Raw genomic sequence first — 18,370 nt, 5'->3', positions numbered from 1 at the left:
ATAATCATCCAATCACCTTTCTTAAAGGACAGGAACTCTGATTTGATTTTTTGAAGCCATTATTAGGAGGATGAAACTACATCAAGGTCACTGAACAAGGGCTATGTTTACCATTCTGTAACTATTGCATTAAAAAGGAAAAATAAAAGCAAAGAGAGAAAAGGAGACTATGAGAAGAAAAGGGAGGGAGAAAGAAAAGTATAATGTTAATAGAACTTAAGGGAAAAGGGCAAAGAGAAAGAAGGGATTTAGACTTGACTGTGTTGTCATTTGCTAAAATTAGCAAGAATTAAGAAGGAAATTAAAAGACACTTACTCCTTGGAAGGAAAGTTATGACCAACCTAGACAGCATATTAAAAAGCAGAGACATTACTTTGTCAACAAAGGTCCGTCTAGTCAAGGTTATGGTTTTTCCAGTGGTCATGTATGGATGTGAGAGTTGGACTGTAAAGAAAGCTGAGAGCTGAAGAATTGATGCTTTTGAACTGTGGTGTTGGAGAAGACTCTTGAGAGTCCCTTGGAATGCAAGGAAATCCAACCAGTGCACCCTAAAGGAGGTCACTCCTGGGTGTTCATTGGAAGGGCTGATGTTGAAGCTGAGACTCCAATACTTTGGCCACCTCATGCGAAGAGCTGACTCATTGGAAAAGACCCTGATGCTGGGAAAGATTGAGGGCATGAGGAGAAGGGGACAACAGAGGATGAGATGGTTGGATGGCATCACTGACTCGATGCACATGAGCTTGGGTGAACTCTGGGAGCTGGTGACCAACAGGGAGGCCTGGCATGCTGCAGTTCATGGGGTTGCAGAGTCGGACATGACTGAGCAACTGAACTGAACTGAAGAAGGAAATATGTGATGATTTCTATCTTCTGAAAATAAAACCATAGTTAGTGATAAATGTCACTAAGCAGACAACAAAATATATGAAAAGGAAATGAAATACTACCCTAGGGACTGTGGTTTCCTAGTCTTGTATTCTATCCAGGCTCAGGTGTATTTTGCCATCCTGTGGCCAAATAACAGTATTGATTTTTATCACATACTACAATATATCTGAAATTAAAATTTCATGAAATTTTATGGAAATTGATATTTTGAAATTTCATGAAAATTTTATGAAAATTTCATGAAATTTCAAAATATCATGAAATTAAAAGACGCTTACTCCTTGGAAGGAAAGTTATGACCAACCTAGATAGCATATTGAAAAGCAGAGACATTACTTTGCCAACAAAGGTTCGTCTAGTCAAGGCTATGGTTTTTCCTGTGGTCATGTATGGATGTGAGAGTTGGACTGTGAAGAAGGCTGAGCACTGAAGGACTGATGCTTTTGAACTGTGGTGTTGGAGAAGACTCTTGAGAGTCCCTTGGACTGCAAGGAGATCCAACCAGTCCATTCTGAAGGAGATCAGCCCTGGGATTGCTTTGGAAGGAATGATGCTAAAGCTGAAACTCCAGTACTTTGGCCACCTCATGCGAAGAGTTGATTCATTGGAAAAGACTCTGATGCTGGGAGGGATTGGGGGCAGGAAGAAAAGGGGACGACAGAAGATGAGATGGCTGGATGGCGTCACTGACTCGATGGACGTGAGTCTGGGTGAACTCCGGGAGTTGGTGATGGACAGGGAGGCCTGGCGTGCTGCGATTCATGGGGTCGCAAAGAGTCGGACACAACTGAGCGACTGATCTGATCTGTGATCTGACAATATGTCTGAAGCCTGAAAACTTATCATTTGAGATTTACTGAGGAATGATGCTAAAGCTGAAACTCCAATACTTTGGCCACCTCATGCGAAGAGTTGACTCATTAGAAAAGACTCTAATGCTGGGAGGGATTGGGGGCAGGAGGAGAAGGGGACGACAGAGGATGAGATGGCTGGATGGCATCACCGACTCAATGGACATGAGTTTGAGTGAACTCCGGGAGTTAGTGATGAACGGGGAGGCCTGGCGTGCTGTGATTCATGGGGTCGCAAAGAGTCGGAGATGACTGACTGAACTGAACTGATAATGGATTCTACACTTCACAAATGAGCAATTATAACTCTTGACTAGAGATTTATATAATGTCTCAGTTTTAAATAATCTGAGTCATTTTAGGAAACGTGATGATCTTCAACTGAAGTGAAAACAGAGAAATCAGTTATTCAAATGATCTATCCTCAAGAACTGGTATCTAGAGTGTAGTATGTGTTTTATCTCAAACCTGGAATTACTTTCTTTTTTGATTCTAATTTTACAGATGGAAAAAACTCACATGTTCAAAGATAGATATGTATTGGCAAACTCAGTTCAGAAGTATGTTCTGATTCCTAATTTTTATTCCACTCCACTGCTTAACATGATCTAGGCAAGGACAAAATAGAATCCATTTAATTTTCAGTGCTATCAATATTATCCTCATCTCTAATCATGGAGGACCTACTTTGTGCCAATCACTTAGATAGAGGGCTTGACATGTACTATCTCTTAGTCCTCCCACAGTTCTCTAAAGTAGAGAATTATTAATTTCACTGCCTGCCATTTTACAGATGAGGTAACTTGTCTATGCCTGGAACAAGGACAAGCATCTTAGTCTATGTAATTACAAAGTTCACGCTCTTGAGTACTGCTATTCCATTATTCCAGTCAATATACATGGCCTCTTCTAATTTATTGTGCAATGACATTGGCACAGACCCAATTTAATTATATTTTCCTGTCTACACAATGGGAGCTATACTATTGGTTCATCAGGTAAAATATAATAGAAAGCCTTCTCCTTCCCAATGTTCTACCACTAAAAAGTCACCCTCCATTCTCTTGTTTTATGAAAGCATTTAAAATATAATTGTAAAGTTAAGACAGAAAGGTTTTGATTAGAAATACTTGCTAGAAAATGACCACTCTTGTCAAATTCTGTAAATGAGTAAATGCTATTTTGAATGGGAAATGGATGATTTTCAACTAATGTAGAAACAGAGAAATCAGTTATTTAAATGATTTAATAAATGCTTTTGATGATGCTTTTTACAGATGCAATTACATTTAATTGGAACAAAGTCTCCAACTTTGAATATGTTACAGTTTCTTCTCCCAGGTGAAGTTTAACACATTATATAATTAACATGTATCTGACAAGCTTAAGGACCAGCACAGGGCTTCCCTGGTAGCTCAGCAGTAACAAATCTGCCTGCTAACACAGGAGACACAGGTTAGATTCCTGGGTCTGGAAGACCCCCTGGAGAGGGAAATTACGACCCACTCCAGTATTCTTGCTGGGAAATCCTATGGACAGAGGAGCCTGGCAGGCTATAGTCCATGGAGCTGCAAAAGAATCAGACACAACTAAACAACGACGACAACAGGGACCAACATTTAATTCAAATCCTTCACATCTTCCTTGATTGATAACTTGTTATTTCTAAGACAGGTGGAAAGAGCTTTGAACTTGGACCTCTAACACTTCATGAGAAAACAGCAATATGTTGGCAAGACACTGCTTAACCCGAGTCTGTTTCCTATCCATAACAAAGCGATAATATTACCTGTCTCATTGGACTATTACAAGTTTTAAAGGAGGTTGCATGTTTTTTAGAGTAAATTCACTATTGCTTCTCAGCTTGGCAGGGAACACAAGATGGCAAATTCCTCATCTTTTTTAAAACCTCCATTTTTTCCGGTTTAAACGTCCTTTCTTTGTGCCTCCTGGCTATCTCCTTACTTTGAGGAACCATCCTAATTTAATGCAGACCCTTGTTCTCAAGAAGGTATTAGAACTATGCCTCTTGATTTCCTCCAAGAAACCCTTGTTAAATCAAATACCAGCCCTCAGTATTTACACATTCCTTGCTTCCATTATGGTCTGAAATCTATAATAATCTTTCTGCCACCTCCCCTCTTATAATCTCTCCTACCTTTACTATCAGAGGAAGGTAGGTTTTGCAGAACTGAAATTGGCCCATCTAGTTTCAGTAATAATTCTCTAAGATATAGTTTGTAGATTAAGATTTAATTTACCTGCTATGATGTATTTTATTAGAAAATTGTTTGTGTAGTTATCCTTCAAACCTCTTTCAAGTTGAAGATACAGGAACAACGAAGTTCGTAGGTAAATCAAAGAAAACCTGGATATTAGAAAGATAAGCAAGCACCTTACTCTTCAGCATTTCTAACTGTCCCAAATCACAGCTGCTCAACTTGCAGCTGAGATCCAAGAATCAGAGAAACAGGAAACCTGTGTAATTAAACAAAATGTTTAATATTATTTACAATACCAGGCCTTGCTGTATGGATAAAGAACCATTTGATTGTAAATGATTCACTGGTCTTATTTTGAATTCTTTAGTGGAAAATTTCATTTAATAATTCCTTTAATTTCATCACATATCCAGTAAGTGTTCAAATTTCCAGTTGTCTTACAAATTGTCATCTTTTATAGTTTATAGTTCTGTGTATTGTGATTGACTGTTAAGTCTCTTAAATGTCTTAAGCCTGAAAGTTCCACTCTCTTTCTGAAATTGTTTGTTGAAGAAGAGACATCATTTATCCCATACCTTCTCAGGGTCTGGATTTTAATGACTGCATTTTTGACACAAATAGTTTTAAATGTCCCTGCATCCTCTGTATTTTTTGTAAATTTTAGTTGGATATAGACGCTTGATCACATTCAGGGTTTATATTTTGGGGCGGTAGGAGTGTGAGTAAGACTACTTTACAGGTGGTAGTATTTTCTTCAAGAAGCACATAATATCTGGGATAAAAAGTTTTTAAAAACTTTTTAAAAAGGACAGGGATGTCCCTGGTGGCCTATTGCTAAGACTCTGCACTCCCAGTGCAGGGGCCTGGGTTTGATCCCTGGTCAGGGAACTAGATCCCACATGCCACAATTAAGAGCCTGAGCCATCAAATAAATAAATACTTAATTTTTTAAAAAAAGAAGGACACAATGTCAGGGTATTTTCCTTTTTATGATGCTGGCAGATGTCAGTGTCTATCTCTTAATTTATTAGAGTTTGGGAAATGGTGATATTTTATGATTCTTTATTCGCTTATTAGCTACTTCTTTAAAGAGAAACATCCTCTTATTTACTGTACTGGTTTCCTGAGGCTTTTGCAATAATCACAAACTTGGTAGCTTAAAAACAACAGAAATTTATTCTCGTAGTTCTGGAGGCCAGAAGTCCAAAACAAAAATGCTGGCAGTGACATACTTCCTCCAGAGGCTCTAAAGGAGAAATCTGTTGTCTCTTCCAACTTCTGTTAGCCGTTGGCATTCCTTGTTGCTGTACTGCTCCAATTTCTTCCACTGTAGTTACATTTCCTCTTCCTCTCCTGTTTGTTCATTTCTCTGTCCCTTATAAAGACATTTGCCAATGAATTTAGGGTGTACCATGGTAATGATCTCATCACAAAATCCTTAATTTAATTATATGTGCAAAGACCCTTTTTCCAAATAAATAAATAAGGATTAGAACGTGAACATATCTTTTGGGAGGCTACCAGTCAAACCAGGACATCTACTATTTGATACTTGGTGTACAGTTCATAGGAAAAGCTGGAAATGCTTGACTATTTTTATTTACCAATCTTCAAGATGATGAATTGTTTCTCTACCATTCTCCAATGGTGACCAATCAGAATTTTCATTTTTTTTAGCAGCATTATAAATTAACAAATATAAATATTCGATGGAGTTCAACTTGCTGCAAGAACAATCTTATTGATACAAGAATTCCAGGGGTTGCTAGCCACAACCAGAAGCTGGGAGGAGTCAGGGAAAGATTCTAACCAGAGTGTCAAATAGGGCACGGCCCTGTTGACAGCTAGATTTTAGACTTAAAGCTTCCAGAACTATGAGGCAATATATTTCTGTTGCTTTAAGTCACTCAGTTTGCGCTATTTTGTTACAACACCTCTAGAGAACTAATATACTTCAGTGCTAGCTGTATGAAAAGATATCCCAGGTTCATTCTGTATTAAGTAGGGCAATACTAAAAGAACTTTCCAGGTGGCTCAGTGGTAAAGTATCTGCCTGCCAATGCAGGAGACACAAGAGACATAGGTTTGATCCCTGGGTCAGGAAGATCCCCTTGGGGAGGAAAAGGCAACCCACTCCAGTATTCTTGCCTGGAAAATCCCATGGACAGAGGAGTCTGGTGGGTTACAGGTCCATGGGGTTGCAGAGTCCAGCAAAACTGAGTACCCACACACTCACATTGCAATAAGGCAATTTGGTTAAAATTAGTATTTTTCTTGCCCCAGTCCTGGAGTCAGAACTATTTTCAAGCAGTTCTGATTCCTCTCAGTGGAAAATGGTACTGTAAGATTATAACTTGGAGCTAGAAGTTATCATGTATACTGGGGTGATCACCAGTGAAGCGTCTAGGCTTTTTCAGAACTATGTATATAAGTTAAAATATACCAAATTTGGATTTTAGTTGCTTAAAAAAAAAAAAAAGACGTTTCCTGCTCTTGACCTAGAATCAGAGTAAGATATTTCTCCAAGGAAAACTCGTCTTGAAGTATCATAATCTAGGTACTAGGTGTACTCATTGCTACTGGCTTGGTTCTTGTTTCTAGGCTTTTTCAGAGCCAGGGAGAAAAATTTAAGACAAAATACCTCATGATATCTCTATTTCAAATTCAGGACTATAGAATTTTCACTCAGCCTCTTCTATCTTAAATCTAAATCTCTCCTATGTTGGGACTCCAGATTCTCAAGAATGATTGGAAGGGCATAATTCAATTCAGTTCAGTTTAGTCACTCAGTCATGTCCAACTCTTTGCGACCCCATGGGCTGCAGCACTCCAAGCTTCCATGTCCGTCATCAACTCCCGGAGCATGCTCAAACTCATGTCTGTCGAGTCAGTGATGCCATCCAACCATCTCACCCTCATTCATCCCCTTCTCCTACCTTCAATCTTTCCCAGCATCAAGGTCTTTTCCAATGAGTCCATTCTTTGCATCAGGTGGCCAAAGTATTGGAGTTTTAGCTTCAGCATCAGTCCTTCCAATGAATATTCAATGATTTCCTTTAGGATGGACTGGTTGGATCTCCTTGCAGTCCAAGGGACTCTCAAGAGTCTTCTCCAGTATCACAGTTCAAAAGCATCAATTCTTTGGCGCTCAGCTTTCTTTATAGTCCAACTCTCACATCCACACGACTACTGGAAAAACCATAGCTTTGACTAGACTGACCTTTGTTGGCAAAGTGACTCTGCTTTTTAATATGCTGTCTAGGTTGGTTATAGCTTTTTTTCCAAGGACCTAGTGTCTTTTAATTTCATGGCTGCAGTCACCATCTGCAGTGATTTTGGAGCCCCCAAAATAGTCTCTCACTGTTTCCCCATCTATTTGCTATGAAGTGATGAGACTAGATGCCATGTTCTTAGTTTTCTGAATGTTGAGTTTTAAGCCAACTTTTTCACTCTTTTTAATTAGAACATCATATAAAGTACTCATTTTCTTTATCTTACACATCACATTAAAAAAAGAATACATATACAACATTACTACCACCAATAAAACTACTAAAAAAAGTGAAAATAATCTTTTGATATGTTTGTCCTTAGAGAATATTCCACTGCAGATATACAATCTAACTACTGTGTTTTTCAAGTCACTTGAAAAAGTTCTTCTCTGTGTGTTAGGGAACATTCTGTTAATAATCTGCTTCATTTTGTTTTCAATTTTGGGATTTTTCTCAAAAGTTAATTTTGTTTTATAAGTAAAGTATTTGTTTCCAGAGTCAAATCTAAATAATTCAGTATATTTGTATAAGCCAGCTTCTATTCCTGTCCTCTATACACTATTTTCTCATTGTTCTTATAGGTAACTTTATTTTTAAAAAATTATGGTTTATCTTTCCCTTTCTAATTTTTAATGTAAGCAAACATATATGTGCATATTTTATGGTTATTTCTTAAAAGGTAGCATACAAAGAATACTTTCCTATTTTCACTCAACACTATATCCCAAAGATCATTCCACAGTGGTACATAGAGATATTCCTCATTTCTTGTCATAGTGCACAGTAATCTACTGCTCATCCAACCAATCTCCTTTTATGCACATGTCGGGTATTTCCATTCTCTCAGTTTACAATTAGTCTCACAATGAATAGTCCTGCATATACATCTTTCCATATTTTTGCCATATAGCTGTGGGTCAGAGTCCTAAAACTAGGACTGTAAATGGGCAAGTTCACAAGTAACTTTGCTATATATAATTGGATATGTGAGTAAGCAACTCGATGAATTCAACCAATAAATTATCATTCACCTTAACTTTTAACTCATGATAGCACATAATTATATTTTGTATTCACCACTTGAAATACTAAAGCTTTGCCAAAGTTTTTGTAGAAAAGTAATCACTGACCATTGGCATCATTATTAAAATCTAATAGTAGTGTTCTACAACTGAGTTAGAGACATTCCACCTATTTGGACATCATTGATACAGCTGTTGTATACTTACCATAATTAATAAATTACTTATTAATAATTAACTAGTAATAATATAATACTAATAATTAGTAATAATAAATTACTTGCCACCAAATACTTATTAAAGCACTTTCTAGTACCTTTGATCTTCCCAACATTCATATGCGGTGGTCTTAGCAATACAGAGAGGCTTAGTTACTGCAGAAGGTCATACAATAATTACAGTCAAGCCTGATTCCACAAAGCCTCTGCTAAACTAATTTAATTCATTTTTGCTAAGTCACCACAGACTACTTTATATTTTGGTATATAGAAACTGCAGTTTAGTTTGCTGTTTTAAGGAACAGAATAACAATATCAAACTATAAGTGAGAAGGGAGGAAGAGAACATGAATAGAAATGATTTCTGTGGTCAGCCAATTTCATATTATACACTGGATCAAAAATTATGTGAAAATCAATATATATATATATATATATTTTTTTTTTTTTTTTTTTGTAAAAGCCTAAAAATTGGGTGAAACCTTCTCTGAAGAAACTCTGCAGGCCAGGAGGGGCATGATATAGCTGAAGTCCTGAAAGGGAAAAATCTGCAACCTAGACTACTCTATGACTCAAAATATTTAAAACAGAAGAATTTAGAATAGAGAGATAAAGAGTTTCTCAGACAAGCAAAAACAAAAAGAATTCAGCAATACTAAATCAACCCTGGGCTTCCCCAGTGGCACTAGTGAGTGGTGAAGAATCCATCTGTCAATGCCAATGCTAGACACATGGGTTTGATCCCTCGGTCAGAAAGATCCCCTGGAGGAGGAAATGGCAACCTACTCCAGCGTTCTTCCCTGGAAAACTCCATGGACAGAGGAACCTGGCAAGCTACAGTCTTGCTACAGGGTTGCAGAGCTGGACACGACTGAGCACACTCACACACACAAACCAACCCTAAGAGAAATAGTGAAAGGTCTTCTTTAAATAGAGACGAAACAAGAATCTATTGGAAAGGGAACAGTCCAATAAAAAAAGGCAAAAATATAAAAACTTTGGTAAAAGTGATTATAACCACAGCCAACAGAAAAGGGTTGTGTTAATCATTCAGCACAAGGCTAAGCATAAACATGTAAAATTAGACATCAAAATCACAAAGTGTGGGGAAGGGGAGCATAAAAATCCAGGTCTTTTAGAATGTGTTTGAACTTATATGATCATCAAGCAAGCAGATATAGTTATGGGTCAACAGACTTGAACATCATGGTAACCACAAATCAAAAACATGCAACAGATTCACACACACACACATTAAACAGAACCCAAGCATACTACTACTACTACTACATCGCTTCAGTCGTGTCCGACTCTGTGCGACCCAATGGACGGCAGCCCACCAGGCTCCCCTCTCCCTGGGATTCTCCAGGCAAGAACACTGGAGTGGGTTGCCATTTCCTTCTCCAATGCATCAAAGTGAAAAGTGAAAGTAAAGTCGCTCAGTTGTGTCCGACCCTCAGCGACCCCGTGGACTGCAGCCTTCCAGGGTCCTCAGTCCATGGGATTTTCCAGGCAAGAGTACTGGAGTGGGGTGCCACTGCCTTCTCCAGAACTCAGGCATACTATACAAGAAAATCACCAGGCTATCAAAAAAGAACAAAAAGAAGAAATGAACAAAGAAGAACATAAACAACTGGTTTATGTTGTTTATGTTGTTATGTTTAACAACTGGTTAAAATGGTTGTAAGCACATACTATCAATAATTACTTTAAATGTCAATAGACTAAATGCTCTGATCAAGAGACAGAGAACGGCATATTGGATTAAACAAGAACCTACAATGTGCTGCCTACAAGAGACTCATTTCAGGGAAAAAACACAAAGACTGAAAATATTGAGATGTAAAAAGATATTTCAAGCACATGGAAACAGAAAGTGGGGGTGGAATCGGTAGCAATACTCATATCAGCAAAAACAGACTTTAAAACAAAGGACATAAAAGAAAGCAGAGAAGGACATTCAGTTCAGTTCAGTTCAGTCGCTCAATCATGTCTGACTCTTTGCAACCCCCATGGACTGCAGCACTTAACCAACAAGGTGGCTATGTGTAAAAACTATAAGACACTGATAAAAGAAACTTAAGATGACTCAGAGAAATGAAAAGATATCCCATGTTATTACATTGAAAGAATTAACACTGTTAAAATGACCATACTACCCAAAGCAATCTACAGATTTAATGCAATCACTATCAAAATACCCAAGATATTTTTCACAGAACTAGAATAAATAATCCTAAAATTTACATGGAATGACAAAAGACCAAAAGAATCCTGACAATACTACAAAGCTAGAGTATCAAAGCAGTATGGTACTGGTACAAAAAACAGACAATGGAACAGAATAGACAGCCCAGAAATAAACCCACACAACTACAGTCAATTAATCTACAAAAAAGAATATGAAAGAACATAACATGGAGAAAAGATAATCTCTTCAACAAGTGGTGCTGGGCAAGCAGAACAGTGATATGTAAATCAATGAAACCGTAACACTCCCTCACACCTTACACAAAAATAAGCTCAAAATGGCTTAAAGGCCTAAATATAAGACATACTGCATAAAACTCATAGAAGAGAACACAGACAAAACATCCTCAAACATAAATAGTAACAATATCTTCTTAGATCAGTCTCCCAAGGCCAAACAAATAACAGCTAAAATAAATAAGACCTAATGAAACTGAAAAGCTTTTACACAGCAATGGAAATCAGAGACAACGTGAAAAGACAACCTACAGAACGGGAGAAAATATTTGCAAACAACGCACTCAACAAGGAGCTAATATTCAAAATATACACACAACTCATATAACCTAATATTGAAAAAAATCCAGTCAAAAAATGGGCAGAAGGCCTAGACATTTGTTCAAAGACATACAGATAGCCAATAGGTACATGAAAAGATGTTCAACATTGCTAATTATTAGACAGTCAGTTCAATCGCTCAGTCATGTCCGACTCTTTGCGACCCCATGGACTGCAGCATGCCAGGCTTCCCTGTCCATCAGCAACTCCTGGAGCTTGCTCAAATTCATGTCCATTGAGTCAGTGATGCCATCCAACCATCTCCTCCTCTGTCATCCCCTTCTCTTCCTGCCTTCAATCTTTCCCAGCATCAGGGTCTTTTCCAATGAATTAGTTCTTCACATTAGATGACCAAAGAAAATACAAAATTATTAGAGAAATGCAAACCAAAACCACTGTGAGGTATCATCTCACACAGGTCAAAATGTCTATCATCAAAGATCTACAAATAAGTGCTGGAGAGGGTGTGGAGAAAGGGAACCCTCTTACACTGTTGGTAGGAATGTAAATTGGTGCAGTGACTATAAAAAACAGTATGGAGGATCCTGACAAAACTAAAAATAGGCTACCATATGACCCAGCAATCCAACTCCTGGATATATACCTAGAAAAGACGAAAACTCTAATTTGAAAAGATACATGCACCCTAATATTCATAGCAGTACTATTTATAAAGCCAAGACATGGAAACAATCCAAGTGCCCACCAACCAATGACTGCCTTCAGAAGATGTGGTATATATTTCTGGTGTGTTCACGTGTGTGTATATTTATCACTGAATATTAGTCAGTCTTAAAAAAGAATGAAATATCACCATTTGCAGCAACATAGATGGATCTAGAGAATATTATACTTAGTAAAGTAAGTGAGACAAAGAAAAGGAAGTATTATATGATATCACTTACATGTGGGATCTCAAAAAAAATCCAAATGAACCTAACAAAACAAAAACGGATTCACAAATATAGAAATCAAACTAGGGCTACCAAGAGAAAAAGGGAGGGTGGAGGGATAAATTAGCAGTATGGAATTAACAGATACAAACTACTACACATACAATTGATAAGCAACAAGGATTTACTGTATAGCACAGGGAACTATATTCAATATCTTATAATAACCTATAATAGAAAAAAATCTGAAAAAAATACACATATATAACTGAATCACTTTGATGTATACCTGAAACTAACACAATATCATAAGTCAACTATACCTCAAATAAAAATTAGGTGAAACCAGAATATTTTAGTAGGACTGAAATATATCAGTGCTTTTCACACCTTGAATGAATGCAGTATATACCTTGAATGAATGCAATAACTATGCAGTATACTTTACAATAAGACTTTCATTAGGATTAGCAAGTTTGAGACACAAGATCTTTCCTCTCAACTTCTGTATCCCACAAAAGAAACCAACACTACTGAACATATATGAGCTGCATGATGCCTATATACATCATTTGCTTTATTTATTCATTTATCATTATTTAAGATATAGGATAAAGGGAAATTACAAAACGATATTTTACTTTAAGCCAGTGAGTAGTCTTCTTAGATTTTCTTCTTCCTTGGTATTGTTGCTTAATAGTCATTTGGACAATAAAACATTTAAATGCTTGGACACACTCAAGTTTGGTGTCACTCTGTTCATGGTATATTAAAATTCAGGTATTGAGTTTTTCCTTTTCTTTCTTGACAGTTACTCAGTGTTAGGCAGATATTAATATTAAAAGAAAGAAATAAGTTTTTATTCTCAAACATAAAATGTTTTGAAGTTAAAAAAAGATTCATTTAGAGGCAAGAGAGCACTACTAGGTTACTATCTAAGTATGTGACTGCTATAAAGTATGAATTCACAAACTGAAAATCCAATATAAGTGTTTCATATATGGTATAAGGAGATGATAAAATTAGAAAAGTTATTTAAACTTTCATATATAAAAAAAAAGTTTCAGTTCAGTTCAGTTCAGTCACTCAGTTGTGTCCAACTCTTTGCGACCCCATAAACTGCAGCACGCCAGGCCTCCCTGTCCATCACCAACTCCTGAGTTCACTCAAACTCACGTCCATCGAGTTGGTGATGCCATCCAACCATCTCATCCTCTGTCCTCCCCTTCTCCTCCTGCCCCCAATCCCTCCCAGCATCAGAGTCTTTTCCAATGAGTCAGCTCTTCGCATGAGGTGGCCAAAATACTGGAGTTTCAGCTTTAGCATCAGTCCTTCCAAAGAACACCCAGGACTGATCTCCTTTAGAATGGACTGGTTGGATCTCCTTGTAATCCAAGGGACTTTCAAGAGTCTTCTCCAACATCACAGTTCAAAAGCATCAGTTTTTCGGCGCTCAGCTTTCTTCATAGTCCAACTCTCACATCCATACATGACCACAGGAAAAACCATAGCCTTGACTAGACGGACCTTTGTTGGCAAAGTAATGTCTCTGCTTCTGAATATGCTATCTAGGTTGGTCATAACTTTCAAAGAAAAAGTTTAGATAAAAGCAACTGAAATATGATGGTAACCCCAGTCTTACATGGGAGGTTTTCTGTTCACAAATTTTCAGTTTTGTGAAGTCGAGAGCTATGACCTCCAAATTACTCAGACTACCATTTTGGTGCAAGATCAGAAAACGTCTTTTTCAGAATTAAACTAGCTGACATATACATATTGTGATTGAAGGCACATTATAGTTAAATGAATATTGTAAACAATTAATTGGAATGGAATCCATGATGGTTTCTTAGATGCTAGTCATGGGAGAGGAGCAGTGGTGAAGGTAAATGTGCCGTGCTCAGTTGCCTTCCACTCTGTGCAGTCACGGACTATAGCCCGCCAGGCTCCTCCGTCTGAGGAACTTTTCAGGCAAGAATGTTAGAGTGGGTTGCCATGTCCTTCTCCAGGGGATCTTCCCAAACAGGGACCAAACGCATCTCCTGCATTGGCAGCAGGATTCTTTACCACTGAGACACTTGGCTAAGTATGAATCAAGGTATTATTGTAATGTAGAGTATGTAAAAGGAGGTTGATGCAGAGCCTCCAGGGAGTCTGAAGGTCCTAAATGGAGGCCTGGACTCAGTTTTCTGCCTTTTTAATCCAGTCACTGTATTCTATTATTTTACAGGTCAGATCCAGTCAGAGAATAACTGTCATCAATTCCTTTAAGGAATAATTCTGTGGCAAATAAATCTCATAAATTCTTCCCCATGCCCCATCTGCAATGATCTTAATTTTAACCGCAGAACACTTATCATTCAAGAACATGAAGCGATAAAGAAAATGAGGTTAAAAGTGAGGGATTCCACAGGCAAACAGCAGTATTATATAAGGCACCAGCAAGTCTTCTTAAAATAGAAAAGGAAAGTGTTGGTTAGTATTAACTTTTCCGACTAAAGGTCACCTGACATTTAAATGAACTACAAATGTAGACAGAATCATAATTTTATATAATGTATAAAGAACACTAAAGGAAATCAACCCTGAATATTCATTGGAAGGACTGACGCTGAAGCTGAAGCTCCAATGCTTTGGCCACCTGATGCGAAGAGCCAATTCATTGCAAAAGACCCTGATGCTGGGAAAGATGGAAGGCAGTAGAAGGGGACATCACCGACTCAATGGACGAGTTTCAGCAAGCTCCGGTAGATGAAGGGTGTGCTGCAATCCATGGGGTTGCAAAGAGTCAGACAACAACTGAGCGGCTGAACAGCATAAAGAACACTATCATTTTCCGTGATTTTTTTTTTTCCTTTTGATGCTCCCAAACAAGCAACTCTGCAGGGAACTGAGAAGCAAGTGATGTTCCTCCAATATGGCTTTAGAGACTATATAACTTTGACATTTTGTTTTGCTTTGCCTTTTGAGGATAAACTCCCTCATTTGTCCAGACTACATTCCGTGTCTCTGGAAATTCCCTATGGACAAAAAAATTAGGTACTGTTAAGTTCCACCTTTTAAAACATAGAACATTCTCTGTTGTGTGAAATGCTGCTATAAAGGCGGGTGATTAGCTTCCGCAGAGTAGGTCAAATGTCTATTGAGCTGCACCCCAAGACAAGAACATTTTCTGCCCGCTCTTTAGCAGCAGCAGGCCCTACCAGTTAGTGGGGGTCAGAGGCCCAATATTTCAGATGTTAATATACCTTTGCCACGTGGAGTCACTGAACTGGGGCAACGTTTTTAAAAACCGGTGGGACTTGTGCAGTCATAATCCCGGTGATCCGTTTCGGGTTGGAGAGGGAGGGGGTGGCTTTTTCCACTGCCTTGAAAAGTCATTTAAAGTACGTGGAGGCCGGACCTTTGGGAAACTTGAAACCCAGAGGCTTCGTGGATGTACCCGCGGAGACAACGCATCTGGCTTCAGGTGTCATTGATTCTGGAATGTGTTAAAGTGGGGAGGGGGGTGGTGTGGCAAGTCAGCTTTCATCCCTTTTAGGAACTCGGTACAATTCTGCAAGCTAAAGACCCAGGCCAGGCGAGAGGTGCCCACGCCTCCGAATGTGGTATCTGAGCTGAGCTCCTCTTCAGAGATGACTCCGCATTTGAACCTCTGCCCACGGTCCGAGCGCGCGCGGGCGACGGGGTGGGGCACGTGACCGACTCTCCTCCGCGGCCAGGCCTAGTAGGGTGACCGCCACAGGCCCTTCCACATCTTCGAGCCCCTCCGGCACCGGACGGCGTATAGACACCCCTCAGGAGGCGGTCCCCCAGCTAGCTCTGGACTCCAGGGTTACCAGCACTCACGCCTTTTCTCCAGCAATGGTTAGCGAGCCCCTATATCCCGAAGCCGGAGAAGGAAATGGCAACCCACTCCAGTATTCTTGCCCGGAAAATCCCACGGACTGAGGCCCCTGGTGGGCTTACAGGCCACAGGGTCGCAAAGATGCGGACACGACTGAACCACCTCACTTTACTTCACTATCCCGAAGCAGCTGCCCGAGACTTCCGCCTGGGTGCCGACCACGTGATCACGCGAGACTTGGGGAGGCGGCGGGTCTTCTTCACAACTTTAAGTCGGCCCCGCCCCTCACGATGCCTTCCACAGGGCTCGACAACGCGGCCTGCGGCGGCCTCCGCCCCGGCGCGCCTGCGCACGCGGCTCTCGCGGTGTTCTCGCGCTCGGCCCCGCCCACCGCTGCCCCCGCCCTTTCCGCCCCTCCCTCCCCCCCTCCGCCCTGTCTCTCGGCGGCGGCGGCGGCGGCGGCGGCTCGCGCAGCTCGTTGGCTCACTATATAAAGGGGAGAAGCGGGCGGACCGGACGGCTGGAGCTGCAGCCGGTGGCGGCGGCGGCGCGGGGAGCGGCGACTGGTGGTGGTTTCCCTCCTTGCCGCGGGGGTGGGGAGCGGGCAACGCCCCCGGGACCCCTGAAGGGTCGTGGCCTTTTTTTTTTTTTTTTTTAAAAGGGCGATTCTCGAGTTTTTTTAGCTCCGGGAGGACTCCCCCTCCCGCCGTCCTCCCCTTCCTCCTCTCGCCGCTCCCCTCTCCTCCGTCAGGATCCGATTTTGTTTGAAAGATTTTCCCCTCAGTTTTGCGGTGGCTTGGGTCACCCTCGAGTGTTCTTTTTTTTTTTCCCCCTTTCTTTTTCGTTTTGTTTTCATCTTGTTTCCTCGGGGTGGCCCCCCCCACTCTTGTTTGTGTTGTGTGTGGAAATGGCGAACTCGGCAAATACAAACACCGTGGTAAGGACGTGGTTCGGTGGCCGGCGGGGGCTTCGTTCAGGCGGCGAGCAACGGCCGGACCGGGCGGGGGCGGGGACGGCGGCGACTCCCCGGCCTCGACTCTCCTCAGCCGCCCGCGCGCGGCCGCCGCTTCCCGCCTCGGGCGGCGCGGGCCGGGGCGGCGGGGCGCGGGGGGTGGTGGGGGGCGGGCGCCGGGGCTCGCGGCGGGGGCGCCGGCGGCGGGGAGGGCGGGGGCGCCGGCCGGGCCTGGGGCCGCCGCGGGGCGGTTGGGCCGGGGCGAGCGCGCGGTCCCGGCCTGGACCCCCCCCCGGCCGCCAGGAGGGGAGGGCAGGAGGGGAGCCGCCGCTTCCCTACCCCCACCTCGCCCGCCCGCCCCCGAACCGGCAGGAGAAGGGGCTCCCCGCGAGCCGCCTCAAAGAAAAACCGGCGTCTGGGGGAGCCGGGCGAGTCCCCCCTCGAGACCCACCGCGATCCACTGTTAACGCGGTGGAAGGCGAATGGCTACTCTGGGGGTTACTCTGAGGTGTTCTGGCGGTTGTGCTTAGGGAGCCTTCACTGGGGCCATTTTATGTATTATTTAAAAAAAAAAAAAAAGACGAAGGTTGAAAAGCACTTATCTCGGTTCCTTCCGAATCGGTAAAATGGCGAAGGGGAAGCAACCCCCACCCCCCCGCACGTCGTATATACCTCCGACTAGCAAAAGCACCAAACAAAACAAAGCCTCCAGTGTCCAAAGTGCCCCGCTTTCGCCTTGAAATCTGCCAACTTGCCACCGTTGGTCCCTTTTTTTTTCCCTTTTTTCCTTGCGATCACGTAGGTTTGCAAAAAGCAGTCACATAAATAACCTTGTCTGTCAGTCACCAACGCAGTGTGATCACGAGTCCACCCCCACTCTTTTTTATTTTTATTTTGACAATAAAACACGTTTCTGCCCGGTCCCAAACGCAGACCAGCCCCGCGGCAGCCCGGCCCCGTACCGTTGACGACTCGGGTCGATCCATCATGGCTGCGGCCGCTTACCCTGCTTTTCAGTCCCTGAGCCTTGTGGTCCTCCTCCCTTTGGCTGCCCTGTTTATATAGAGCCATTGCCGCTCTCTAATATAGACTCTGCCAGGATGGGAAGGTGCTTTTCAGGCCTACGTCACCGCCTCTCCATTTAAACACCAGATCCGGCTTTAAATAGTGAGAGCTGCTGAGAGCGGGGCTGGGAGGTGCGTGCTCCCGAGGCGAGAAGCAGGCGCGTGCAGAGCTCACTTTTATTTCTAGGTCCTTTTCTCTCTACTGTAATTTTGTGCCCAGTCGGGGCGGCCTTCGGAGCCGCAAGTTTTTGTTTGGACGCAGCAGCTGGGATTTGCCGGTCTTTGTTAGGGGAGAATAGACTTGCCGTCTCTTCTTTTTATTTTTGTTT

At 41.5% G+C, this 18,370-nt stretch overlaps 1 protein-coding gene and 1 long non-coding RNA gene across 2 annotated transcripts in view; one reads left to right on the top strand and one right to left on the bottom strand.

Moving 5' to 3' along the window:
- Window positions 1-5,118: 5,118 nt before the first annotated feature.
- LOC113899191 lies at window positions 5,119-16,359 on the bottom strand. Its single transcript, XR_003512861.1, has 2 exons — window positions 15,427-16,359; window positions 5,119-5,340 (listed from the first exon to the last, which is right to left on the bottom strand). It is a non-coding gene; the product is annotated as an uncharacterized LOC113899191 (long non-coding RNA).
- Window positions 16,360-16,488: 129 nt separating this feature from the next.
- The window catches only part of GTF2A1 (general transcription factor IIA subunit 1), a 38,256-nt gene continuing 36,374 nt past the window's right edge, over window positions 16,489-18,370 (top strand). The window contains exon 1 of the mRNA XM_027552585.1: window positions 16,489-16,962. Within this exon, the coding sequence (XP_027408386.1) occupies window positions 16,933-16,962 (30 nt within the window). The 5' untranslated portion in view covers window positions 16,489-16,932. The remainder of the gene's footprint in view (window positions 16,963-18,370) is intronic.

The sequence above is a fragment of the Bos indicus x Bos taurus genome, chromosome 10 (genome assembly GCF_003369695.1).
Source record: "Bos indicus x Bos taurus breed Angus x Brahman F1 hybrid chromosome 10, Bos_hybrid_MaternalHap_v2.0, whole genome shotgun sequence".
Classification (NCBI taxonomy): Eukaryota; Metazoa; Chordata; class Mammalia; order Artiodactyla; family Bovidae; genus Bos; species Bos indicus x Bos taurus.
The sequence above is the reverse complement of the archived record's forward strand: the minus strand, read 5'-3'. Positions and strand labels throughout refer to the sequence as shown.